General features: G+C 63.5%; 1 protein-coding gene across 1 annotated transcript; it reads right to left on the bottom strand.

Moving 5' to 3' along the window:
- Positions 1–300: 300 nt before the first annotated feature.
- Positions 301–26,594, bottom strand: VPS28 (VPS28 subunit of ESCRT-I). The gene is made up of 8 exons (XM_089666833.1): positions 26,567–26,594; positions 25,416–25,453; positions 25,248–25,337; positions 6,779–6,884; positions 5,354–5,455; positions 3,263–3,316; positions 1,582–1,673; positions 301–636 (listed from the first exon to the last, which is right to left on the bottom strand). Exons 3-8 carry the CDS (start codon positions 25,325–25,327, stop codon positions 519–521), a joined length of 552 nt encoding a protein of 183 aa, XP_089522959.1. The 5' UTR covers positions 25,328–25,337; positions 25,416–25,453; positions 26,567–26,594; the 3' UTR covers positions 301–518.
- Positions 26,595–26,963: the final 369 nt, after the last annotated feature.

Here is a 26,963-nt window from a genome sequence, read left to right as displayed (position 1 = left end):
CATCATTGGCGTCAGTGGAAGGAACAGCGGCCCATCATTGGTGTCAGTGGGAGGAATAGTCTTCTCCCCCAATCCGTCTCTTCATATTCCCAACCTCCGATCTCTTCTACATTGATTATATTGAAATCTCATCCTGCACGGTTCTGGTCCATTCCTCACGTCTCCAGAATACCGGCCATACCTGGAGAGTTGAATGTCACCCGCCTAGGGAACCTTCTATGGTGTCATCTGATCCCCGACTCCACATACTCCCCATGGAAGGCCTGCCACCCACCCCCCATTAATAAATTGACCAGACAGTTTGTATGTATAATATACAAAGAACACATTTATTGACAACTATACAGACCAGGGCGGGGCGATCACAGAGACAATACTAAAGTATTCCGGGAGGAGGAGGATCTCTCACTAATGGAGTAACAATGGTGACATGAACCGTGCTCAGGACCCCTCGGACGGAGGAACCCCTCGGACGGAGGAACCCCTCGGACGGAGGAACCCCTCGGCTCTGGTAGATGTTAGGAATGAAGGAATCGGTTGAAGGCGTTGTACGCGGATTCCAGGTCAAACAACATCTGACGGACTTGAGAGTCATCGAGTTCATCTGATGCCGACATACTGCTGAGCTTCTGTAACCTGAGGAGGAAAGAGGAGGAGTCAGAGAGAGCCACCATCGAGGTGACACCTGTGATAGGTGTAGGACGGGGGATCATGTGATAGTTACATTGTTAGTCTGGCTGAAAAAAAGACAAAAGTCCATCCAGTTCAACCATTAAAAAAACAAAGTTATAATCCTCCACCCACAGTGGATCCAGAGGAAGGCCAAAAAACCCAGCAAAGCACGATCCAATCTCCTCCTGCAGGGGAAAAAATTCCTTCCTGATCCCCCGAGAGGCAATCAGATATTCCCGGGATCAACTTTCCCTATAAATGTTATATCCAGTTATATTCTGTGTATCCCAGAAAGAATAGATGACGACATCTCCAAAGGGCGGGGCTCCAGACAGGCAGTACAGTCACACCAGCACAAGATAGCGGGTTCAGGTAAGAAATGAGAACAATTAATTTGTACCGGAAATGAAGGAAGACCAGGGATGAGGACAGGGATCAGAGAAGACTGGGATAGAAGAAGCTGGGCGGGGGGGGTAGACCGGAACAATGACTATTCAAGAAAGGAGCATAAAATATAAATGAAGACTTGGAATAGGAGCCCAGGAAGAGATTGGGGAGGAGCAAAGAAGGACCAGGGATGAGGACAGGGATAGAAGAGGCTGAGTGGGGGGGGGGGGGGGGGTAAAAGGAAGACCAGGGATGAGGACAGGGATAGAAGAGGCTGGGCGGGGGGGTAGACCGGAACGATGACTATTCAAGAAAGGAACATAAAATATAAATGAAGACTTGGAATAGGAGCCCAGGAAGAGATTGGGGAGGAGCAAAGAAGGACCAGGGATGAGGACAGGGATAGAAGAGGCTGAGTGGGGGGGGGGTAAAAGGAAGACCAGGGATGAGGACAGGGATCAGAGAAGATTGGGATAGAAGAGGCTGGGCGGGGGGGTAACCAGGGACATCAAACTCTCTCACCATTGGCTGACTTTTTCTCTACCCTCGAAGTCTGGAGGAAGGTGGCTCATGCGATTCATCGTCTCCATCAGTTCCCGTAGGTCTGGCTGGATCTGACAGAAGACAAAACAGACATATCAGGTCATTGTGACCTCACATCTCTATGAAATATGAGAACTGCGGAGTCACCAATAATTTCACATTGTCCGTTATATAAATGCTGTCCACTCCAGAGATATCTCCTCCCCTCCAGAGATATCTCCTCCCCTCCAGAGATATCAAATATACATGGAAATCCTCAGTGTCCATCTACCACCACAAGGCCATCCAGTGGAGGTCCTCAGTGATATCTCCTCCATTCCAGGCCCCCGGATACTGTCTAGCTGAAGGTCCTCAGTGATACCTCCTCCACTCCAGGCCCCCGGATACTGTCTAGCTGAAGGTCCTCAGTGATACCTCCTCCACTCCAGGCCCCCGGATACTGTCTAACTGAAGGTCCTCAGTGATACCTCCTCCACTCCAGGCCCCCCGATATTGTCTAGCTGAAGGTCCTCAGTGATACCTCCTCCACTCCAGGCCCCCGGATACTGTCTAACTGAAGGTCCTCAGTGATACCTCCTCTACTCCAGGCCCCCCGGATATTGTCTAACTGAAGGTCCTCAGTGATACCTCCTCCACTCCAGGCCCCCCGGATATTGTCTAACTGAAGGTCTTCAGTGATACCTCCTCCACTCCAGGCCCCCTGATATTGTCTAGCTGAAGGTCCTCAGTGATACCTCCTCCACTCCAGGCCCCCCGGATATTGTCTAACTGAAGGTCCTCAGTGATACCTCCTCCACTCCAGGCCCCCCGGATATTGTCTAGCTGAAGGTCCTCAGTGATACCTCCTCCACTCCAGGCCCCCGGATACTGTCTAACTGAAGGTCCTCAGTGATACCTCCTCCACTCCAGGCCCCCTGGATATTGTCTAACTGAAGGTCCTCAGTGATACCTCCTCTACTCCAGGCCCCCCGGATATTGTCTAACTGAAGGTCCTCAGTGATACCTCCTCTACTCCAGGCCCCCCGGATATTGTCTAACTGAAGGTCCTCAGTGATACCTCCTCCACTCCAGGCCCCCCGGATATTGTCTAACTGAAGGTCCTCAGTGATACCTCCTCCACTCCAGGCCCCCCGATATTGTCTAGCTGAAGGTCCTCAGTGATACCTCCTCCACTCCAGGCCCCCCGGATATTGTCTAACTGAAGGTCCTCAGTGATACCTCCTCCACTCCAGGCCCCCCGGATATTGTCTAGCTGAAGGTCCTCAGTGATACCTCCTCCACTCCAGGCCCCCCGGATACTGTCTAACTGAAGGTCCTCAGTGATACCTCCTCCATTCTAGGCCCCCCGATATTGTCTAACTGAAGGTCCTCAGTGCCATCACAAAGTTGTCCAAAGGAGGTCTGTACTACTATCACCCATCAAAAGGCTGTGTATTGGGGTTTTTAAAGATCTCCCCTAGAGAGCCCTGTGATGGGTGAGATCAATAAAGATCAAGGGTCACCCATCCATTGTTGGAGGCCCTCAAGAATACAATTTCTAACAAGACATTTACATCAGAGGAAATAGTTTGACTTTGGAGAACACAAGTTGTTTGGATGGATATGATCATCGACATAAATAAAATCTACGAAACGGTTCTGCCTGGTGGGCCAATCCTACCTCGTCCATGGCTCGGATCTCTAACCGCAGCTTGTCCATCACAGTAATGAAGAGCTGGAAGATACAAATGTGTTCAGCACATGGAGAGCAATGTGACAGTTCCTCTACCCTCCCTGCTAACCGCCTTCCCAATACATCTGCCCCCCTTACCATTACACCTGCCCCCCTTACCAATACATCTGACCCTTCCCTTCCCAATACATCAGCCCCAAATGCATCTACCCTTCCCCTTCCCAATACCTCTGCCCTCCCCTAGTCAATACATCTGCCCCCAAATGCATCTACCCTTCCCCTTTCCAATACATCTGCCCTCACCTAGCCAATACATCTGCCCCCCATTCCCAATACATCTACCCCCCTTCCCAATACATCTGCCCCCCATTCCAATACATCTACCCCCAAATATATCTGTCCCCCCTTCTTAATACATCTGCCATCCCCTAGCCAATACATCTGCAACCCTTCCCAATACATCTGCTCCCCCCTAGCCAATACAATTGCCCTCCTTCCCTATACATCTACCCCCAATATATCTGCCTTCCCCTAGCCAATACATCTGCCCCCCTTCTCAATACATCTGCCCTCCCCTAGCCAATACATCTACCCCCCTGACCCTATACACCTGCCCCCCTTCCCCAATACATCTGCCTTTCCAATACTTCTGCCCCCAAATATATCTGTCCCTCCTTCTTAATACATCTACCCCTCCCCTAGCCAATACATCTACCCCCTTCACAATTCCCAATATATCTACCCTCCCCAAATACATCTACCCCTACCCTATTTAATACATCTACCCCTTCACAATACATCTGCCCTTCCCTAGACAATACATCAACCCCCTTTCCCAATACATCTACCCCTCCCCTAGCCAATACATCTACCCTTCCCAATACATCTACCCCTCCCTTTCCCAATACATCTACCCCTCCCCTTCCCAATACATCTACCCCTCCGCTTCCCAATTACATCTACCCCTCCGCTTCCCAATACATCTACCCCTCCGCTTCCCAATACATCTACCCCTCCGCTTCCCAATACATCTACCCCTCCCCTTCCCAATACATCTACCCCTCCCCTTCCCAATACATCTACCCCTCCCCTTCCCAATACATCTACCCCTCCCCTTCCCAATACATCTACCCCTCCCCTTCCCAATACATCTACCCCTCCCCTTCCCAATACATCTACCCCTCCCCTTCCCAATACATCTACCCCTCCCTTTCCCAATACATCTACCCCTCCCTTTCCCAATACATCTACCCCTCCCTTTCCCAATACATCTACCCCTCCGCTTCCCAATACATCTACCCCTCCCCTCCCCAATACATCTACCCCTCCCTTGCCCAATACATCTACCCCTCCGCTTCCCAATACATCTACCCCTCTGCTAGCCAATACATCTACCCCTCCGCTTCCCAATACATCTACCCCTCCGCTTCCCAATACATCTACCCCTCCCCTTCCCAATACATCTACCCCTCCCCTAGCCAATACATCTGCCCCCCTTCCCAATACATCTACCCCTCCAATTCCCAATACATCTACCCCTCCCCTTCCCAATACATCTACCCCTCCACTTCCCAATACATCTACCCCTCCACTTCCCCAATACATCTACCCCTCCACTTCCCAATACATCTACCCCTCCCCTCCCCAATACATCTACCCCTCCCCTTCCCAATACATCTACCCCTCCACTTCCCAATACATCTACCCCTCCACTTCCCAATACATCTACCCCTCCCCTCCCCAATACATCTACCCCTCCCCTTCCCAATACATCTACCCCTCCCCTCCCCAATACATCTACCCCTCCCCTTCCCAATACATCTACCCCTCCCCTTCCCAATACATCTACCCCTCCCCTTCCCAATACATCTACCCCTCCCCTTCCCAATACATCTACCCCTCCCCTTCCCAATACATCTACCCCTCCCCTTCCCAATACATCTACCCCTCCCCTAGCCAATACATCTGTCCCCCTTCCCAATACATCTGCCCCCCTTCCCCCATATTTATATCCCGATGTTCCTGTGCTGTAAATCCTGACTGGGGAGGCACAAATGGCAGTTAGCAGTGGTCACCCACCGAGACAATGTCTGCTATACAGCGGTTCAGATTTCCCTTATCATCCTTGATTGTGATTGGACGATCTTCCTTAATGCGCTCCATAGCCAGAGGACAGTCCAGCTGTGAGGAGAAAACTTACAGACGTTACATGATGGCTCCCAGGTACAAAGGGCTGGGGAGATGAAAGTGATCGAAAGGTATAGTAAGGGTGCAGAGGCAGAGTGATCAGGGGGCGGGGCGCAGAGGGGGAGCGATCAGGGGGCGGGGCGCAGAGGGGGAGCGATCAGGGGGCGGGGCGCAGAGGGGGAGCGATCAGGGGGCGGGGCGCAGAGGGGGAGCGATCAGGGGGCGCAGGGCGCAGAGGGGGAGCGATCAGGGGGCGCAGGGCGCAGAGGGGGAGCGATCAGAGGGCGCAGAGGGGGAGCGATCAGAGGGCGCAGAGCGCAGAGGGGGAGCTATCAGAGGGCGCAGAGCGCAGAGGGGGAGCTATCAGAGGGCGCAGAGCGCAGAGGGGGAGCTATCAGAGGGCGCAGAGCGCAGAGGGGGAGCTATCAGAGGGCGCAGAGGGGGAGCGATCAGAAAGCGCAGAGGGGGAGCGATCAGGGGGCGGGGCGCAGAGGGGGAGCGATCAGGGGGCGCAGAGGGGGAGCGATCAGGGGGCGCAGAGGGGGAGCGATCAGGGGGCGCAGAGGGGGAGCGATCAGGGGGCGCAGAGGGGGAGCGATCAGGGGGCGCAGAGGGGGAGCGATCAGGGGGCGCAGAGGGGGAGCGATCAGGGGGCGCAGAGGGGGAGCGATCAGGGGGCGCAGAGGGGGAGCGATCAGGGGGCGCAGAGGGGGAGCGATCAGGGGGCGCAGAGGGGGAGCGATCAGAGGGCGCAGAGGGGGAGCGATCAGAGGGCGCAGAGGGGGAGCGATCAGAGGGCGCAGAGCGCAGAGGGGGAGCGATCAGAGGGCGCAGAGGGGGAGCGATCAGAGGGCGCAGAGCGCAGAGGGGGAGCGATCAGAGGGCGCAGAGGGGGAGCGATCAGAGGGCGCAGAGGGGGAGCGATCAGAGGGCGCAGAGGGGGAGCGATCAGAGGGCGCAGAGCGCAGAGGGGGAGCGATCAGAGGGCGCAGGGCGCAGAGGGGGAGCAATCAGAGGGCGCAGAGGGGGAGCGATCAGAGGGCGCAGGGCGCAGAGCGCAGAGGGGGAGCGATCAGAGGGCGCAGGGCGCAGAGGGGGAGCGATCAGAGGGCGCAGGGAGCAGAGCACGGAGGGGGAGCGATCAGAGGGCGCAGGGCGCAGAGGGGGAGCGATCAGAGGGCGCAGGGCGCAGAGCGCAGAGGGGGAGCGATCAGAGGGCGCAGGGCGCAGAGGGGGAGCGATCAGAGGGCGCAGGGAGCAGAGCACGGAGGGGGAGCGATCAGAGGGCGCAGAGTAGTTCCAGCACGATGGACTCACCCGATATTTCCGGCAGAAGTCATCTATGGATCCAACTTCCGCCCCCTGGACCTGTTTGAAGGCTGCTTTGTACTGAACCAGGAGGCGGGAGCATGCAGCCGTGTACCTGGAAGCAAACAGATTCACACATATAACTGACTTCATATCAGATCTATGATCGAGGAGGGGCCAGTGTGGGGGAAGACGAGGGTCAGCACTGGGGAGAGCGAGGGGGTCGGTGTAGGGAAGACGAGGGTCAGCACTGGGGAGAGCGAGGGGGTCGGTGTAGGGAAGACGAGGGTCAGCACTGGGGAGAGCGAGGGGGTCGGTGTAGGGAAGACGAGGGCAAGCACTGGGGAGAGCGAGGGGGTCGGTGTAGGGAAGACGAGGGTCAGCACTGGGGAGAGCGAGGGGGTCGGTGTAGGGAAGACGAGGGTCAGCACTGGGGAGAGCGAGGGGGTCGGTGTAGGGAAGACGAGGGTCAGCACTGGGGAGAGCGAGGGGGTCGGTGTAGGGAAGACGAGGGTCAGCACTGGGGAGAGCAAGGGGGTCGGTGTAGGGAAGACGAGGGTCAGCACTGGGGAGAGCGAGGGGGTCGGTGTAGGGAAGACGAGGGTCAGCACTGGGGAGAGCGAGGGGGTCGGTGTAGGGAAGACGAGGGTCAGCACTGGGGAGAGCGAGGGGGCCAGTGTGGGGGAAGACGAGGGTCAGCACTGGGGAGAGCGAGGGGGCCAGTGTGGGGGAAGACGAGGGTCAGCACTGGGGAGAGCGAGGGGGTCGGTGTAGGGAAGACGAGGGTCAGCACTGGGGAGAGCGAGGGGGTCGGTGTAGGGAAGACGAGGGTCAGCACTGGGGAGAGCGAGGGGGTCGGTGTAGGGAAGACGAGGGTCAGCACTGGGGAGAGCGAGGGGGTCGGTGTAGGGAAGACGAGGGTCAGCACTGGGGAGAGCGAGGGGGTCGGTGTAGGGAAGACGAGGGTCAGCACTGGGGAGAGCGAGGGGGTCGGTGTAGGGAAGACGAGGGCCAGCACTGGGGAGAGCGAGGGGGTCGGTGTAGGGAAGACGAGGGCCAGCACTGGGGAGAGCGAGGGGGTCGGTGTAGGGAAGACGAGGGCCAGCACTGGGGAGAGCGAGGGGGTCGGTGTAGGGAAGACTAGGGTCAGCACTGGGGAGAGCGAGGGGGTCGGTGTAGGGAAGACTAGGGTCAGCACTGGGGAGAGCGAGGGGGTCGGTGTAGGGAAGACGAGGGTCAGCACTGGGGAGAGCGAGGGGGTCGGTGTAGGGAAGACGAGGGTCAGCACTGGGGAGAGCGAGGGGGTCGGTGTAGGGAAGACGAGGGTCAGCACTGGGGAGAGCGAGGGGGTCGGTGTAGGGAAGACGAGGGTCAGCACTGGGGAGAGCGAGGGGGTCGGTGTAGGGAAGACGAGGGCCAGCACTGGGGAGAGCGAGGGGGTCGGTGTAGGGAAGACGAGGGCCAGCACTGGGGAGAGCGAGGGGGTCGGTGTAGGGAAGACGAGGGCCAGCACTGGGGAGAGCGAGGGGGTCGGTGTAGGGAAGACGAGGGTCAGCACTGGGGAGAGCGAGGGGGTCGGTGTAGGGAAGACGAGGGTCAGCACTGGGGAGAGCGAGGGGGTCGGTGTAGGGAAGACGAGGGTCAGCACTGGGGAGAGCGAGGGGGTCGGTGTAGGGAAGACGAGGGTCAGCACTGGGGAGAGTGAGGGGGAGGAGCCAGTGTGGGGGAAGACGAGGGTGAGCACTGGGGAGAGTGAGGGGGAGGAGACAGTGTGGGGGAAGACGAGGGTCAGCACTGGGGAGAGCGAGGGGGTCGGTGTAGGGAAGACGAGGGTCAGCACTGGGGAGAGCGAGGGGGTCGGTGTAGGGAAGACGAGGGTCAGCACTGGGGAGAGCGAGGGGGTCGGTGTAGGGAAGACGAGGGTCAGCACTGGGGAGAGCGAGGGGGTCGGTGTAGGGAAGACGAGGGTCAGCACTGGGGAGAGCGAGGGGGTCGGTGTAGGGAAGACGAGGGCCAGCACTGGGGAGAGCGAGGGGGTCGGTGTAGGGAAGACGAGGGCCAGCACTGGGGAGAGCGAGGGGGTCGGTGTAGGGAAGACGAGGGCCAGCACTGGGGAGAGCGAGGGGGTCGGTGTAGGGAAGACTAGGGTCAGCACTGGGGAGAGCGAGGGGGTCGGTGTAGGGAAGACTAGGGTCAGCACTGGGGAGAGCGAGGGGGTCGGTGTAGGGAAGACGAGGGTCAGCACTGGGGAGAGCGAGGGGGTCGGTGTAGGGAAGACGAGGGTCAGCACTGGGGAGAGCGAGGGGGTCGGTGTAGGGAAGACGAGGGTCAGCACTGGGGAGAGCGAGGGGGTCGGTGTAGGGAAGACGAGGGTCAGCACTGGGGAGAGCGAGGGGGTCGGTGTAGGGAAGACGAGGGCCAGCACTGGGGAGAGCGAGGGGGTCGGTGTAGGGAAGACGAGGGCCAGCACTGGGGAGAGCGAGGGGGTCGGTGTAGGGAAGACGAGGGCCAGCACTGGGGAGAGCGAGGGGGTCGGTGTAGGGAAGACGAGGGTCAGCACTGGGGAGAGCGAGGGGGTCGGTGTAGGGAAGACGAGGGTCAGCACTGGGGAGAGCGAGGGGGTCGGTGTAGGGAAGACGAGGGTCAGCACTGGGGAGAGCGAGGGGGTCGGTGTAGGGAAGACGAGGGTCAGCACTGGGGAGAGTGAGGGGGAGGAGCCAGTGTGGGGGAAGACGAGGGTGAGCACTGGGGAGAGTGAGGGGGAGGAGACAGTGTGGGGGAAGACGAGGGTCAGCACTGGGGAGAGCGAGGGGGTCGGTGTAGGGAAGACGAGGGTCAGCACTGGGGAGAGCGAGGGGGTCGGTGTAGGGAAGACGAGGGTCAGCACTGGGGAGAGCGAGGGGGTCGGTGTAGGGAAGACGAGGGTCAGCACTGGGGAGAGCGAGGGGGTCGGTGTAGGGAAGACGAGGGTCAGCACTGGGGAGAGCGAGGGGGTCGGTGTAGGGAAGACGAGGGTCAGCACTGGGGAGAGCGAGGGGGTCGGTGTAGGGAAGACGAGGGTCAGCACTGGGGAGAGTGAGGGGGAGGAGCCAGTGTGGGGGATGACGAGGGTGAGCACTGGGGAGAGTGAGGGGGAGGAGACAGTGTGGGGGAAGACGAGGGTCAGCACTGGGGAGAGCGAGGGGGTCGGTGTAGGGAAGACGAGGGTCAGCACTGGGGAGAGCGAGGGGGTCGGTGTAGGGAAGACGAGGGTCAGCACTGGGGAGAGCGAGGGGGTCGGTGTAGGGAAGACGAGGGTCAGCACTGGGGAGAGTGAGGGGGTCGTTGTAGGGAAGAGGGTCAGCACTGGGGAGAGTGAGGGGGAGGAGCCAGTATGGGGGAAGACGAGGGTCAGCACTGGGGAGAGCGAGGGGGTCGGTGTAGGGAAGACAAGGGTCAGCACTGGGGAGAGCGAGGGGGTCGGTGTAGGGAAGACAAGGGTCAGCACTGGGGAGAGCGAGGGGATCGGTGTAGGGAAGACGAGGGCCAGCACTGGGGAGAGCGAGGGGGTCGTTGTAGGGAAGAGGGTCAGCACTGGGGAGAGCGAGGGGGTCGTTGTAGGGAAGACGAGGGCCAGCACTGGGGAGAGCGAGGGGGTCGGTGTAGGGAAGACGAGGGCCAGCACTGGGGAGAGCGAGGGGGTCGGTGTAGGGAAGACGAGGGCCAGCACTGGGGAGAGCGAGGGGGTCGGTGTAGGGAAGACGAGGGTCAGCACTGGGGAGAGCGAGGGGGTCGGTGTAGGGAAGACGAGGGTCAGCACTGGGGAGAGCGAGGGGGTCGGTGTAGGGAAGACGAGGGTCAGCACTGGGGAGAGCGAGGGGGTCGGTGTAGGGAAGACGAGGGTCAGCACTGGGGAGAGCGAGGGGGTCGGTGTAGGGAAGACGAGGGCCAGCACTGGGGAGAGCGAGGGGGTCAGTGTAGGGAAGACGAGGGCCAGCACTGGGGAGAGCGAGGGGGTCGGTGTAGGGAAGACGAGGGTCAGCACTGGGGAGAGTGAGGGGGAGGAGCCAGTGTGGGGGAAGACGAGGGTGAGCACTGGGGAGAGTGAGGGGGAGGAGACAGTGTGGGGGAAGACGAGGGTCAGCACTGGGGAGAGCGAGGGGGTCGGTGTAGGGAAGACGAGGGTCAGCACTGGGGAGAACGAGGGGGTCGGTGTAGGGAAGACGAGGGTCAGCACTGGGGAGAGCGAGGGGGTCGGTGTAGGGAAGACGAGGGTCAGCACTGGGGAGAGTGAGGGGGTCGTTGTAGGGAAGAGGGTCAGCACTGGGGAGAGTGAGGGGGTCGGTGTAGGGAAGACGAGGGTCAGCACTGGGGAGAGTGAGGGGGAGGAGCCAGTATGGGGGAAGACGAGGGTCAGCACTGGGGAGAGCGAGGGGGTCGGTGTAGGGAAGACAAGGGTCAGCACTGGGGAGAGCGAGGGGGTCGGTGTAGGGAAGACGAGGGCCAGCACTGGGGAGAGCGAGGGGGTCGTTGTAGGGAAGACAAGGGTCAGCACTGGGGAGAGCGAGGGGGTCGGTGTAGGGAAGACGAGGGCCAGCACTGGGGAGAGCGAGGGGGTCGTTGTAGGGAAGAGGGTCAGCACTGGGGAGAGCGAGGGGGTCGTTGTAGGGAAGACGAGGGCCAGCACTGGGGAGAGCGAGGGGGTCGGTGTAGGGAAGACGAGGGCCAGCACTGGGGAGAGCGAGGGGGTCGGTGTAGGGAAGACGAGGGTCAGCACTGGGGAGAGCGAGGGGGTCGGTGTAGGGAAGACGAGGGTCAGCACTGGGGAGAGCGAGGGGGTCGGTGTAGGGAAGACGAGGGTCAGCACTGGGGAGAGCGAGGGGGTCGGTGTAGGGAAGACGAGGGTCAGCACTGGGGAGAGCGAGGGGGTCGGTGTAGGGAAGACGAGGGCCAGCACTGGGGAGAGCGAGGGGGTCGGTGTAGGGAAGACGAGGGTCAGCACTGGGGAGAGCGAGGGGGTCGGTGTAGGGAAGACGAGGGTCAGCACTGGGGAGAGCGAGGGGGTCGGTGTAGGGAAGACGAGGGTCAGCACTGGGGAGAGCGAGGGGGTCGGTGTAGGGAAGACGAGGGTCAGCACTGGGGAGAGCGAGGGGGTCGGTGTAGGGAAGACGAGGGTCAGCACTGGGGAGAGCGAGGGGGTCGGTGTAGGGAAGACGAGGGCCAGCACTGGGGAGAGCGAGGGGGTCAGTGTAGGGAAGACGAGGGCCAGCACTGGGGAGAGCGAGGGGGTCGGTGTAGGGAAGACGAGGGTCAGCACTGGGGAGAGTGAGGGGGAGGAGCCAGTGTGGGGGAAGACGAGGGTGAGCACTGGGGAGAGTGAGGGGGAGGAGACAGTGTGGGGGAAGACGAGGGTCAGCACTGGGGAGAGCGAGGGGGTCGGTGTAGGGAAGACGAGGGTCAGCACTGGGGAGAACGAGGGGGTCGGTGTAGGGAAGACGAGGGTCAGCACTGGGGAGAGCGAGGGGGTCGGTGTAGGGAAGACGAGGGTCAGCACTGGGGAGAGTGAGGGGGTCGTTGTAGGGAAGAGGGTCAGCACTGGGGAGAGTGAGGGGGTCGGTGTAGGGAAGACGAGGGTCAGCACTGGGGAGAGCGAGGGGGTCGGTGTAGGGAAGACGAGGGTCAGCACTGGGGAGAGTGAGGGGGAGGAGCCAGTGTGGGGGAAGACGAGGGTGAGCACTGGGGAGAGTGAGGGGGAGGAGACAGTGTGGGGGAAGACGAGGGTCAGCACTGGGGAGAGCGAGGGGGTCGGTGTAGGGAAGACGAGGGTCAGCACTGGGGAGAACGAGGGGGTCGGTGTAGGGAAGACGAGGGTCAGCACTGGGGAGAGCGAGGGGGTCGGTGTAGGGAAGACGAGGGTCAGCACTGGGGAGAGTGAGGGGGTCGTTGTAGGGAAGAGGGTCAGCACTGGGGAGAGTGAGGGGGTCGGTGTAGGGAAGACGAGGGTCAGCACTGGGGAGAGTGAGGGGGAGGAGCCAGTATGGGGGAAGACGAGGGTCAGCACTGGGGAGAGCGAGGGGGTCGGTGTAGGGAAGACAAGGGTCAGCACTGGGGAGAGCGAGGGGGTCGGTGTAGGGAAGACAAGGGTCAGCACTGGGGAGAGCGAGGGGGTCGGTGTAGGGAAGACGAGGGCCAGCACTGGGGAGAGCGAGGGGGTCGTTGTAGGGAAGAGGGTCAGCACTGGGGAGAGCGAGGGGGTCGTTGTAGGGAAGACGAGGGCCAGCACTGGGGAGAGCGAGGGGGTCGGTGTAGGGAAGACGAGGGCCAGCACTGGGGAGAGCGAGGGGGTCGGTGTAGGGAAGACGAGGGTCAGCACTGGGGAGAGCGAGGGGGTCGGTGTAGGGAAGACGAGGGTCAGCACTGGGGAGAGCGAGGGGGTCGGTGTAGGGAAGACGAGGGTCAGCACTGGGGAGAGCGAGGGGGTCGGTGTAGGGAAGACGAGGGTCAGCACTGGGGAGAGCGAGGGGGTCGGTGTAGGGAAGACGAGGGCCAGCACTGGGGAGAGCGAGGGGGTCGGTGTAGGGAAGACGAGGGCCAGCACTGGGGAGAGCGAGGGGGTCGGTGTAGGGAAGACGAGGGTCAGCACTGGGGAGAGCGAGGGGGTCGGTGTAGGGAAGACGAGGGTCAGCACTGGGGAGAGCGAGGGGGTCGGTGTAGGGAAGACGAGGGCCAGCACTGGGGAGAGCGAGGGGGTCAGTGTAGGGAAGACGAGGGCCAGCACTGGGGAGAGCGAGGGGGTCGGTGTAGGGAAGACGAGGGTCAGCACTGGGGAGAGTGAGGGGGAGGAGCCAGTGTGGGGGAAGACGAGGGTGAGCACTGGGGAGAGTGAGGGGGAGGAGACAGTGTGGGGGAAGACGAGGGTCAGCACTGGGGAGAGCGAGGGGGTCGGTGTAGGGAAGACGAGGGTCAGCACTGGGGAGAACGAGGGGGTCGGTGTAGGGAAGACGAGGGTCAGCACTGGGGAGAGCGAGGGGGTCGGTGTAGGGAAGACGAGGGTCAGCACTGGGGAGAGCGAGGGGGCCAGTGTGGGGGGAAGACGAGGGTCAGCACTGGGGAGAGTGAGGGGGAGGAGCCAGTATGGGGGAAGACGAGGGTCAGCACTGGGGAGAGCGAGGGGGTCGGTGTAGGGAAGACAAGGGTCAGCACTGGGGAGAGCGAGGGGGTCGGTGTAGGGAAGACAAGGGTCAGCACTGGGGAGAGCGAGGGGGTCGGTGTAGGGAAGACGAGGGCCAGCACTGGGGAGAGCGAGGGGGTCGTTGTAGGGAAGAGGGTCAGCACTGGGGAGAGCGAGGGGGTCGTTGTAGGGAAGACGAGGGCCAGCACTGGGGAGAGCGAGGGGGTCGTTGTAGGGAAGACAAGGGTCAGCACTGGGGAGAGCGAGGGGGTCGGTGTAGGGAAGACGAGGGCCAGCACTGGGGAGAGCGAGGGGGTCGTTGTAGGGAAGAGGGTCAGCACTGGGGAGAGCAAGGGGGTCGGTGTAGGGAAGACGAGGGTCAGCACTGGGGAGAGCGAGGGGGTCGGTGTAGGGAAGACGAGGGTCAGCACTGGGGAGAGCGAGGGGGTCGGTGTAGGGAAGACGAGGGTCAGCACTGGGGAGAGCGAGGGGGCCAGTGTGGGGGAAGACGAGGGTCAGCACTGGGGAGAGCGAGGGGGCCAGTGTGGGGGAAGACGAGGGTCAGCACTGGGGAGAGCGAGGGGGTCGGTGTAGGGAAGACGAGGGTCAGCACTGGGGAGAGCGAGGGGGTCGGTGTAGGGAAGACGAGGGTCAGCACTGGGGAGAGCGAGGGGGTCGGTGTAGGGAAGACGAGGGTCAGCACTGGGGAGAGCGAGGGGGTCGGTGTAGGGAAGACGAGGGTCAGCACTGGGGAGAGCGAGGGGGTCGGTGTAGGGAAGACGAGGGTCAGCACTGGGGAGAGCGAGGGGGTCGGTGTAGGGAAGACGAGGGCCAGCACTGGGGAGAGCGAGGGGGTCGGTGTAGGGAAGACGAGGGCCAGCACTGGGGAGAGCGAGGGGGTCGGTGTAGGGAAGACGAGGGCCAGCACTGGGGAGAGCGAGGGGGTCGGTGTAGGGAAGACTAGGGTCAGCACTGGGGAGAGCGAGGGGGTCGGTGTAGGGAAGACTAGGGTCAGCACTGGGGAGAGCGAGGGGGTCGGTGTAGGGAAGACGAGGGTCAGCACTGGGGAGAGCGAGGGGGTCGGTGTAGGGAAGACGAGGGTCAGCACTGGGGAGAGCGAGGGGGTCGGTGTAGGGAAGACGAGGGTCAGCACTGGGGAGAGCGAGGGGGTCGGTGTAGGGAAGACGAGGGTCAGCACTGGGGAGAGCGAGGGGGTCGGTGTAGGGAAGACGAGGGCCAGCACTGGGGAGAGCGAGGGGGTCGGTGTAGGGAAGACGAGGGCCAGCACTGGGGAGAGCGAGGGGGTCGGTGTAGGGAAGACGAGGGCCAGCACTGGGGAGAGCGAGGGGGTCGGTGTAGGGAAGACGAGGGTCAGCACTGGGAGAGCGAGGGGGTCGGTGTAGGGAAGACGAGGGTCAGCACTGGGGAGAGCGAGGGGGTCGGTGTAGGGAAGACGAGGGTCAGCACTGGGGAGAGCGAGGGGGTCGGTGTAGGGAAGACGAGGGTCAGCACTGGGGAGAGTGAGGGGGAGGAGCCAGTGTGGGGGAAGACGAGGGTGAGCACTGGGGAGAGTGAGGGGGAGGAGACAGTGTGGGGGGAAGACGAGGGTCAGCACTGGGGAGAGCGAGGGGGTCGGTGTAGGGAAGACGAGGGTCAGCACTGGGGAGAGCGAGGGGGTCGGTGTAGGGAAGACGAGGGTCAGCACTGGGGAGAGCGAGGGGGTCGGTGTAGGGAAGACGAGGGTCAGCACTGGGGAGAGCGAGGGGGTCGGTGTAGGGAAGACGAGGGTCAGCACTGGGGAGAGCGAGGGGGTCGGTGTAGGGAAGACGAGGGCCAGCACTGGGGAGAGCGAGGGGGTCGGTGTAGGGAAGACGAGGGCCAGCACTGGGGAGAGCGAGGGGGTCGGTGTAGGGAAGACGAGGGCCAGCACTGGGGAGAGCGAGGGGGTCGGTGTAGGGAAGACTAGGGTCAGCACTGGGGAGAGCGAGGGGGTCGGTGTAGGGAAGACTAGGGTCAGCACTGGGGAGAGCGAGGGGGTCGGTGTAGGGAAGACGAGGGTCAGCACTGGGGAGAGCGAGGGGGTCGGTGTAGGGAAGACGAGGGTCAGCACTGGGGAGAGCGAGGGGGTCGGTGTAGGGAAGACGAGGGTCAGCACTGGGGAGAGCGAGGGGGTCGGTGTAGGGAAGACGAGGGTCAGCACTGGGGAGAGCGAGGGGGTCGGTGTAGGGAAGACGAGGGCCAGCACTGGGGAGAGCGAGGGGGTCGGTGTAGGGAAGACGAGGGCCAGCACTGGGGAGAGCGAGGGGGTCGGTGTAGGGAAGACGAGGGCCAGCACTGGGGAGAGCGAGGGGGTCGGTGTAGGGAAGACGAGGGTCAGCACTGGGGAGAGCGAGGGGGTCGGTGTAGGGAAGACGAGGGTCAGCACTGGGGAGAGCGAGGGGGTCGGTGTAGGGAAGACGAGGGTCAGCACTGGGGAGAGCGAGGGGGTCGGTGTAGGGAAGACGAGGGTCAGCACTGGGGAGAGTGAGGGGGAGGAGCCAGTGTGGGGGAAGACGAGGGTGAGCACTGGGGAGAGTGAGGGGGAGGAGACAGTGTGGGGGAAGACGAGGGTCAGCACTGGGGAGAGCGAGGGGGTCGGTGTAGGGAAGACGAGGGTCAGCACTGGGGAGAGCGAGGGGGTCGGTGTAGGGAAGACGAGGGTCAGCACTGGGAGAGCGAGGGGGTCGGTGTAGGGAAGACGAGGGTCAGCACTGGGGAGAGTGAGGGGGTCGTTGTAGGGAAGAGGGTCAGCACTGGGGAGAGCGAGGGGGTCAGTGTAGGGAAGACGAGGGTCAGCACTGGGGAGAGCGAGGGGTTCGGTGTAGGGAAGACGAGGGTCAGCACTGGGGAGAGCGAGGGGGTCGGTGTAGGGAAGACGAGGGTCAGCACTGGGGAGAGCGAGGGGGTCGGTGTAGGGAAGACGAGGGTCAGCACTGGGGAGAGCGAGGGGGTCGGTGTAGGGAAGACGAGGGTCAGCACTGGGGAGAGTGAGGGGGAGGAGCCAGTGTGGGGGATGACGAGGGTGAGCACTGGGGAGAGTGAGGGGGAGGAGACAGTGTGGGGGAAGACGAGGGTCAGCACTGGGGAGAGCGAGGGGGTCGGTGTAGGGAAGACGAGGGTCAGCACTGGGGAGAGCGAGGGGGTCGGTGTAGGGAAGACGAGGGTCAGCACTGGGGAGAGCGAGGGGGTCGGTGTAGGGAAGACGAGGGTCAGCACTGGGGAGAGTGAGGGGGTCGTTGTAGGGAAGAGGGTCAGCACTGGGGAGAGTGAGGGGGAGGAGCCAGTATGGGGGAAGACGAGGGTCAGCACTGGGGAGAGCGAGGGGGTCGGTGTAGGGAAGACAAGGGTCAGCACTGGGGAGAGCGAGGGGGTCGGTGTAGGGAAGACAAGGGTCAGCACTGGGGAGAGCGAGGGGATCGGTGTAGGGAAGACGAGGGCCAGCACTGGGGAGAGCGAGGGGGTCGTTGTAGGGAAGAGGGTCAGCACTGGGGAGAGCGAGGGGGTCGTTGTAGGGAAGACGAGGGCCAGCACTGGGGAGAGCGAGGGGGTCGGTGTAGGGAAGACGAGGGCCAGCACTGGGGGAGAGCGAGGGGGTCGGTGTAGGGAAGACGAGGGCCAGCACTGGGGAGAGCGAGGGGGTCGGTGTAGGGAAGACGAGGGTCAGCACTGGGGAGAGCGAGGGGGTCGGTGTAGGGAAGACGAGGGTCAGCACTGGGGAGAGCGAGGGGGTCGGTGTAGGGAAGACGAGGGTCAGCACTGGGGAGAGCGAGGGGGTCGGTGTAGGGAAGACGAGGGTCAGCACTGGGGAGAGCGAGGGGGTCGGTGTAGGGAAGACGAGGGCCAGCACTGGGGAGAGCGAGGGGGTCAGTGTAGGGAAGACGAGGGCCAGCACTGGGGAGAGCGAGGGGGTCGGTGTAGGGAAGACGAGGGTCAGCACTGGGGAGAGTGAGGGGGAGGAGCCAGTGTGGGGGAAGACGAGGGTGAGCACTGGGGAGAGTGAGGGGGAGGAGACAGTGTGGGGGAAGACGAGGGTCAGCACTGGGGAGAGCGAGGGGGTCGGTGTAGGGAAGACGAGGGTCAGCACTGGGGAGAACGAGGGGGTCGGTGTAGGGAAGACGAGGGTCAGCACTGGGGAGAGCGAGGGGGGTCGGTGTAGGGAAGACGAGGGTCAGCACTGGGGAGAGTGAGGGGGTCGTTGTAGGGAAGAGGGTCAGCACTGGGGAGAGTGAGGGGGTCGGTGTAGGGAAGACGAGGGTCAGCACTGGGGAGAGTGAGGGGGAGGAGCCAGTATGGGGGAAGACGAGGGTCAGCACTGGGGAGAGCGAGGGGGTCGGTGTAGGGAAGACAAGGGTCAGCACTGGGGAGAGCGAGGGGGTCGGTGTAGGGAAGACGAGGGCCAGCACTGGGGAGAGCGAGGGGGTCGTTGTAGGGAAGACAAGGGTCAGCACTGGGGAGAGCGAGGGGGTCGGTGTAGGGAAGACGAGGGCCAGCACTGGGGAGAGCGAGGGGGTCGTTGTAGGGAAGAGGGTCAGCACTGGGGAGAGCGAGGGGGTCGTTGTAGGGAAGACGAGGGCCAGCACTGGGGAGAGCGAGGGGGTCGGTGTAGGGAAGACGAGGGCCAGCACTGGGGAGAGCGAGGGGGTCGGTGTAGGGAAGACGAGGGTCAGCACTGGGGAGAGCGAGGGGGTCGGTGTAGGGAAGACGAGGGTCAGCACTGGGGAGAGCGAGGGGGTCGGTGTAGGGAAGACGAGGGTCAGCACTGGGGAGAGCGAGGGGGTCGGTGTAGGGAAGACGAGGGTCAGCACTGGGGAGAGCGAGGGGGTCGGTGTAGGGAAGACGAGGGCCAGCACTGGGGAGAGCGAGGGGGTCGGTGTAGGGAAGACGAGGGTCAGCACTGGGGAGAGCGAGGGGGTCGGTGTAGGGAAGACGAGGGTCAGCACTGGGGAGAGCGAGGGGGTCGGTGTAGGGAAGACGAGGGTCAGCACTGGGGAGAGCGAGGGGGTCGGTGTAGGGAAGACGAGGGTCAGCACTGGGGAGAGCGAGGGGGTCGGTGTAGGGAAGACGAGGGTCAGCACTGGGGAGAGCGAGGGGGTCGGTGTAGGGAAGACGAGGGCCAGCACTGGGGAGAGCGAGGGGGTCAGTGTAGGGAAGACGAGGGCCAGCACTGGGGAGAGCGAGGGGGTCGGTGTAGGGAAGACGAGGGTCAGCACTGGGGAGAGTGAGGGGGAGGAGCCAGTGTGGGGGAAGACGAGGGTGAGCACTGGGGAGAGTGAGGGGGAGGAGACAGTGTGGGGGAAGACGAGGGTCAGCACTGGGGAGAGCGAGGGGGTCGGTGTAGGGAAGACGAGGGTCAGCACTGGGGAGAACGAGGGGGTCGGTGTAGGGAAGACGAGGGTCAGCACTGGGGAGAGCGAGGGGGTCGGTGTAGGGAAGACGAGGGTCAGCACTGGGGAGAGTGAGGGGGTCGTTGTAGGGAAGAGGGTCAGCACTGGGGAGAGTGAGGGGGTCGGTGTAGGGAAGACGAGGGTCAGCACTGGGGAGAGCGAGGGGGTCGGTGTAGGGAAGACGAGGGTCAGCACTGGGGAGAGTGAGGGGGAGGAGCCAGTGTGGGGGAAGACGAGGGTGAGCACTGGGGAGAGTGAGGGGGAGGAGACAGTGTGGGGGAAGACGAGGGTCAGCACTGGGGAGAGCGAGGGGGTCGGTGTAGGGAAGACGAGGGTCAGCACTGGGGAGAACGAGGGGGTCGGTGTAGGGAAGACGAGGGTCAGCACTGGGGAGAGCGAGGGGGTCGGTGTAGGGAAGACGAGGGTCAGCACTGGGGAGAGTGAGGGGGTCGTTGTAGGGAAGAGGGTCAGCACTGGGGAGAGTGAGGGGGTCGGTGTAGGGAAGACGAGGGTCAGCACTGGGGAGAGTGAGGGGGAGGAGCCAGTATGGGGGAAGACGAGGGTCAGCACTGGGGAGAGCGAGGGGGTCGGTGTAGGGAAGACAAGGGTCAGCACTGGGGAGAGCGAGGGGGTCGGTGTAGGGAAGACAAGGGTCAGCACTGGGGAGAGCGAGGGGGTCGGTGTAGGGAAGACGAGGGCCAGCACTGGGGAGAGCGAGGGGGTCGTTGTAGGGAAGAGGGTCAGCACTGGGGAGAGCGAGGGGGTCGTTGTAGGGAAGACGAGGGCCAGCACTGGGGAGAGCGAGGGGGTCGGTGTAGGGAAGACGAGGGCCAGCACTGGGGAGAGCGAGGGGGTCGGTGTAGGGAAGACGAGGGTCAGCACTGGGGAGAGCGAGGGGGTCGGTGTAGGGAAGACGAGGGTCAGCACTGGGGAGAGCGAGGGGGTCGGTGTAGGGAAGACGAGGGTCAGCACTGGGGAGAGCGAGGGGGTCGGTGTAGGGAAGACGAGGGTCAGCACTGGGGAGAGCGAGGGGGTCGGTGTAGGGAAGACGAGGGCCAGCACTGGGGAGAGCGAGGGGGTCGGTGTAGGGAAGACGAGGGCCAGCACTGGGGAGAGCGAGGGGGTCGGTGTAGGGAAGACGAGGGTCAGCACTGGGGAGAGCGAGGGGGTCGGTGTAGGGAAGACGAGGGTCAGCACTGGGGAGAGCGAGGGGGTCGGTGTAGGGAAGACGAGGGCCAGCACTGGGGAGAGCGAGGGGGTCAGTGTAGGGAAGACGAGGGCCAGCACTGGGGAGAGCGAGGGGGTCGGTGTAGGGAAGACGAGGGTCAGCACTGGGGAGAGCGAGGGGGTCGGTGTAGGGAAGACGAGGGTCAGCACTGGGGAGAGTGAGGGGGAGGAGCCAGTGTGGGGGAAGACGAGGGTGAGCACTGGGGAGAGTGAGGGGGAGGAGACAGTGTGGGGGAAGACGAGGGTCAGCACTGGGGAGAGCGAGGGGGTCGGTGTAGGGAAGACGAGGGTCAGCACTGGGGAGAACGAGGGGGTCGGTGTAGGGAAGACGAGGGTCAGCACTGGGGAGAGCGAGGGGGTCGGTGTAGGGAAGACGAGGGTCAGCACTGGGGAGAGTGAGGGGGTCGTTGTAGGGAAGAGGGTCAGCACTGGGGAGAGTGAGGGGGTCGGTGTAGGGAAGACGAGGGTCAGCACTGGGGAGAGTGAGGGGGAGGAGCCAGTATGGGGGAAGACGAGGGTCAGCACTGGGGAGAGCGAGGGGGTCGGTGTAGGGAAGACAAGGGTCAGCACTGGGGAGAGCGAGGGGGTCGGTGTAGGGAAGACAAGGGTCAGCACTGGGGAGAGCGAGGGGGTCGGTGTAGGGAAGACGAGGGCCAGCACTGGGGAGAGCGAGGGGGTCGTTGTAGGGAAGAGGGTCAGCACTGGGGAGAGCGAGGGGGTCGTTGTAGGGAAGACGAGGGCCAGCACTGGGGAGAGCGAGGGGGTCGGTGTAGGGAAGACGAGGGCCAGCACTGGGGAGAGCGAGGGGGTCGGTGTAGGGAAGACGAGGGTCAGCACTGGGGAGAGCGAGGGGGTCGGTGTAGGGAAGACGAGGGTCAGCACTGGGGAGAGCGAGGGGGTCGGTGTAGGGAAGACGAGGGTCAGCACTGGGGAGAGCGAGGGGGTCGGTGTAGGGAAGACGAGGGTCAGCACTGGGGAGAGCGAGGGGGTCGGTGTAGGGAAGACGAGGGCCAGCACTGGGGAGAGCGAGGGGGTCGGTGTAGGGAAGACGAGGGCCAGCACTGGGGAGAGCGAGGGGGTCGGTGTAGGGAAGACGAGGGTCAGCACTGGGGAGAGCGAGGGGGTCGGTGTAGGGAAGACGAGGGTCAGCACTGGGGAGAGCGAGGGGGTCGGTGTAGGGAAGACGAGGGTCAGCACTGGGGAGAGCGAGGGGGTCGGTGTAGGGAAGACGAGGGTCAGCACTGGGGAGAGCGAGGGGGTCGGTGTAGGGAAGACGAGGGTCAGCACTGGGGAGAGCGAGGGGGTCGGTGTAGGGAAGACGAGGGTCAGCACTGGGGAGAGCGAGGGGGTCGGTGTAGGGAAGACGAGGGTCAGCACTGGGGAGAGCGAGGGGGTCGGTGTAGGGAAGACGAGGGTCAGCACTGGGGAGAGCGAGGGGGTCGGTGTAGGGAAGACGAGGGCCAGCACTGGGGAGAGCGAGGGGGTCAGTGTAGGGAAGACGAGGGCCAGCACTGGGGAGAGCGAGGGGGTCGGTGTAGGGAAGACGAGGGTCAGCACTGGGGAGAGTGAGGGGGAGGAGCCAGTGTGGGGGAAGACGAGGGTGAGCACTGGGGAGAGTGAGGGGGAGGAGACAGTGTGGGGGAAGACGAGGGTCAGCACTGGGGAGAGCGAGGGGGTCGGTGTAGGGAAGACGAGGGTCAGCACTGGGGAGAACGAGGGGGTCGGTGTAGGGAAGACGAGGGTCAGCACTGGGGAGAGCGAGGGGGTCGGTGTAGGGAAGACGAGGGTCAGCACTGGGGAGAGTGAGGGGGTCGTTGTAGGGAAGAGGGTCAGCACTGGGGAGAGTGAGGGGGTCGGTGTAGGGAAGACGAGGGTCAGCACTGGGGAGAGCGAGGGGGTCGGTGTAGGGAAGACGAGGGTCAGCACTGGGGAGAGTGAGGGGGAGGAGCCAGTGTGGGGGAAGACGAGGGTGAGCACTGGGGAGAGTGAGGGGGAGGAGACAGTGTGGGGGAAGACGAGGGTCAGCACTGGGGAGAGCGAGGGGGTCGGTGTAGGGAAGACGAGGGTCAGCACTGGGGAGAACGAGGGGGTCGGTGTAGGGAAGACGAGGGTCAGCACTGGGGAGAGCGAGGGGGTCGGTGTAGGGAAGACGAGGGTCAGCACTGGGGAGAGTGAGGGGGTCGTTGTAGGGAAGAGGGTCAGCACTGGGGAGAGTGAGGGGGTCGGTGTAGGGAAGACGAGGGTCAGCACTGGGGAGAGTGAGGGGGAGGAGCCAGTATGGGGGAAGACGAGGGTCAGCACTGGGGAGAGCGAGGGGGTCGGTGTAGGGAAGACAAGGGTCAGCACTGGGGAGAGCGAGGGGGTCGGTGTAGGGAAGACAAGGGTCAGCACTGGGGAGAGCGAGGGGGTCGGTGTAGGGAAGACGAGGGCCAGCACTGGGGAGAGCGAGGGGGTCGTTGTAGGGAAGAGGGTCAGCACTGGGGAGAGCGAGGGGGTCGTTGTAGGGAAGACGAGGGCCAGCACTGGGGAGAGCGAGGGGGTCGGTGTAGGGAAGACGAGGGCCAGCACTGGGGAGAGCGAGGGGGTCGGTGTAGGGAAGACGAGGGTCAGCACTGGGGAGAGCGAGGGGGTCGGTGTAGGGAAGACGAGGGTCAGCACTGGGGAGAGCGAGGGGGTCGGTGTAGGGAAGACGAGGGTCAGCACTGGGGAGAGCGAGGGGGTCGGTGTAGGGAAGACGAGGGTCAGCACTGGGGAGAGCGAGGGGGTCGGTGTAGGGAAGACGAGGGCCAGCACTGGGGAGAGCGAGGGGGTCGGTGTAGGGAAGACGAGGGCCAGCACTGGGGAGAGCGAGGGGGTCGGTGTAGGGAAGACGAGGGTCAGCACTGGGGAGAGCGAGGGGGTCGGTGTAGGGAAGACGAGGGTCAGCACTGGGGAGAGCGAGGGGGTCGGTGTAGGGAAGACGAGGGCCAGCACTGGGGAGAGCGAGGGGGTCAGTGTAGGGAAGACGAGGGCCAGCACTGGGGAGAGCGAGGGGGTCGGTGTAGGGAAGACGAGGGTCAGCACTGGGGAGAGCGAGGGGGTCGGTGTAGGGAAGACGAGGGTCAGCACTGGGGAGAGTGAGGGGGAGGAGCCAGTGTGGGGGAAGACGAGGGTGAGCACTGGGGAGAGTGAGGGGGAGGAGACAGTGTGGGGGAAGACGAGGGTCAGCACTGGGGAGAGCGAGGGGGTCGGTGTAGGGAAGACGAGGGTCAGCACTGGGGAGAACGAGGGGGTCGGTGTAGGGAAGACGAGGGTCAGCACTGGGGAGAGCGAGGGGGTCGGTGTAGGGAAGACGAGGGTCAGCACTGGGGAGAGTGAGGGGGTCGTTGTAGGGAAGAGGGTCAGCACTGGGGAGAGTGAGGGGGTCGGTGTAGGGAAGACGAGGGTCAGCACTGGGGAGAGTGAGGGGGAGGAGCCAGTATGGGGGAAGACGAGGGTCAGCACTGGGGAGAGCGAGGGGGTCGGTGTAGGGAAGACAAGGGTCAGCACTGGGGAGAGCGAGGGGGTCGGTGTAGGGAAGACAAGGGTCAGCACTGGGGAGAGCGAGGGGGTCGGTGTAGGGAAGACGAGGGCCAGCACTGGGGAGAGCGAGGGGGTCGTTGTAGGGAAGAGGGTCAGCACTGGGGAGAGCGAGGGGGTCGTTGTAGGGAAGACGAGGGCCAGCACTGGGGAGAGCGAGGGGGTCGGTGTAGGGAAGACGAGGGCCAGCACTGGGGAGAGCGAGGGGGTCGGTGTAGGGAAGACGAGGGTCAGCACTAGGGAGAGCGAGGGGGTCGGTGTAGGGAAGACGAGGGTCAGCACTGGGGAGAGCGAGGGGGTCGGTGTAGGGAAGACGAGGGTCAGCACTGGGGAGAGCGAGGGGGTCGGTGTAGGGAAGACGAGGGTCAGCACTGGGGAGAGCGAGGGGGTCGGTGTAGGGAAGACGAGGGCCAGCACTGGGGAGAGCGAGGGGGTCGGTGTAGGGAAGACGAGGGCCAGCACTGGGGAGAGCGAGGGGGTCGGTGTAGGGAAGACGAGGGTCAGCACTGGGGAGAGCGAGGGGGTCGGTGTAGGGAAGACGAGGGTCAGCACTGGGGAGAGCGAGGGGGTCGGTGTAGGGAAGACGAGGGTCAGCACTGGGGAGAGCGAGGGGGTCGGTGTAGGGAAGACGAGGGTCAGCACTGGGGAGAGCGAGGGGGTCGGTGTAGGGAAGACGAGGGTCAGCACTGGGGAGAGCGAGGGGGTCGGTGTAGGGAAGACGAGGGTCAGCACTGGGGAGAGCGAGGGGGTCGGTGTAGGGAAGACGAGGGTCAGCACTGGGGAGAGCGAGGGGGTCGGTGTAGGGAAGAGGGTCAGTGGCAGAAGGAAGGAGTGGTAGAAGGATGAGGATCGGGGGGGTAAGTGGTTAGATCCTGGTCTGTGCGGGGAAGGGACAGTGTGCGCGATCCCTGTGTGCGCCCCTCCCTGTGGGTGCGCCCCCCCCATGTGCACACCCTACCTGTGTGAGCCCCTCCCTGTGGGTGTGCCCTCCTCCTGTGTGCGCTCCCCCCCCCCCGTCTTGTGTGCGCACCCTTCCCGTGTGCGCTCCCCCCCCCTCTTGTGTGCGCCATGTTCCTTCCTCCCTCTGGCCAGGTTGTGGGGTGGTACAAGGAGGACTCACTCGCTGGGGGACACACAGTCCTTGATGTACGCCTTCTCTAGAGCCTGCAGAGTCTTCACCACAGCAAAGAGTTCGGCCATATTGTCATACCTGCAGGAGGAACACAGAGGAGAACGTCACATACCGAGCATACATCACCAGACCGAGGAGCCGATGAAGAGTCCGTACTTCTCCCTCTCCCGGGCATTCTTGTACAACTTCACCTCCTGCAACAGACAAAAAGAACCCGTCACCGAGCGTCCCCACACAGGGAACCCCTCACCCGGCGTCCCCACACAGGGAACCCCTCACCCGGCGTCCCCACACAGGGAACCCGGCGTCCCCACACAGGGAACCCGGCGTCCCCACACAGGGAACCCCTCACCCGGCGTCCCCACACAGGGAACCCCTCACCCGGCGTCCCCACACAGGGAACCCCTCACCCAGCGTCCCCACACAGGGAACCCGGCGTCCCCACACAGGGAACCCCGCGTCCCCACACAGGGAACCCCGCGTCCCCACACAGGGAACCCCGCGTCCCCACACAGGGAACCCGGCGTCCCCACACAGGGAACCCGGCGTCCCCACACAGGGAACCCGGCGTCCCCACACAGGGAACCCCGCGTCCCCACACAGGGAACCCCGCGTCCCCACACAGGGAACCCCGCGTCCCCACACAGGGAACCCGGCGTCCCCACACAGGGAACCCCTCACCCAGCGTCCCCACACAGGGAACCCGGCGTCCCCACACAGGGAACCCGGCATCCCCACACAGGGAACCCCTCACCCAGCGTCCCCACACAGGGAACCCGGCGTCCCCACAGAGGGAACCCCTCACCCAGCGTCCCCACACAGGGAACCCGGCGTCCCCACACAGGGAACCCGGCGTCCCCACACAGGGAACCCCTCACCCAGCGTCCCCACACAGGGAACCCGGCGTCCCCACACAGGGAACCCGGCGTCCCCACACAGGGAACCCCTCACCCAGCGTCCCCACACAGGGAACCCGGCGTCCCCACACAGGGAACCCGGCGTCCCCACACAGGGAACCCCTCACCCGGCGTCCCCACACAGGGAACCCGGCGTCCCCACACAGGGAACCCGGCGTCCCCACACAGGGAACCCGGCGTCCCCACACAGGGAACCCGGCGTCCCCACACAGGGAACCCGGCGTCCCCACACAGGGAACCCCTCACCCGGCGTCCCCACACAGGGAACCCCTCACCCGGCGTCCCCACACAGGGAACCCGGCGTCCCCACAGAGGGAACAAATATAAATGCGCTGAAAAGTCCATATGGCCCCTCCCCCCCTTGTGAAGCAGAACCCCGATGTGCCTCACCTCATACAATTCGGGTTTATTTCCGGGAGCTGAAAAACAAGAAAACAAAGTGAGACGCCCTGATCATCATCCCAGCAAACCAGAGAAGAGGCCCCCGGGGAGACCCCCCACCCCCGGGAAAGAGGCCGGGACGCCCCGAGCAGACGCCCTCCCGGGGAAGAGGACGGGACGCCCCGAGCAGACGCCCTCCCAGGGAAGAGGCCGGGACGCCCCGAGCAGACGCCCTCCCGGGGAAGAGGCCGGGACGCCCCGAGCAGACGCCCTCCCGGGGAAGAGGACGGGACGCCCCGAGCAGACGCCCTCCCGGGGAAGAGGACGGGACGCCCCGAGCAGACGCCCTCCCGGGGAAGAGGACGGGACGCCCCGAGCAGACGCCCTCCCGGGGAAGAGGCCGGGA

This window comes from Staurois parvus, unplaced genomic scaffold, assembly GCF_062004578.1.
Source record: "Staurois parvus isolate SC_StPar_1 unplaced genomic scaffold, SC_StPar_1.0 ptg002865l, whole genome shotgun sequence".
Classification (NCBI taxonomy): Eukaryota; Metazoa; Chordata; class Amphibia; order Anura; family Ranidae; genus Staurois; species Staurois parvus.
This window is presented reverse-complemented; position numbering and strand designations above follow the sequence as displayed.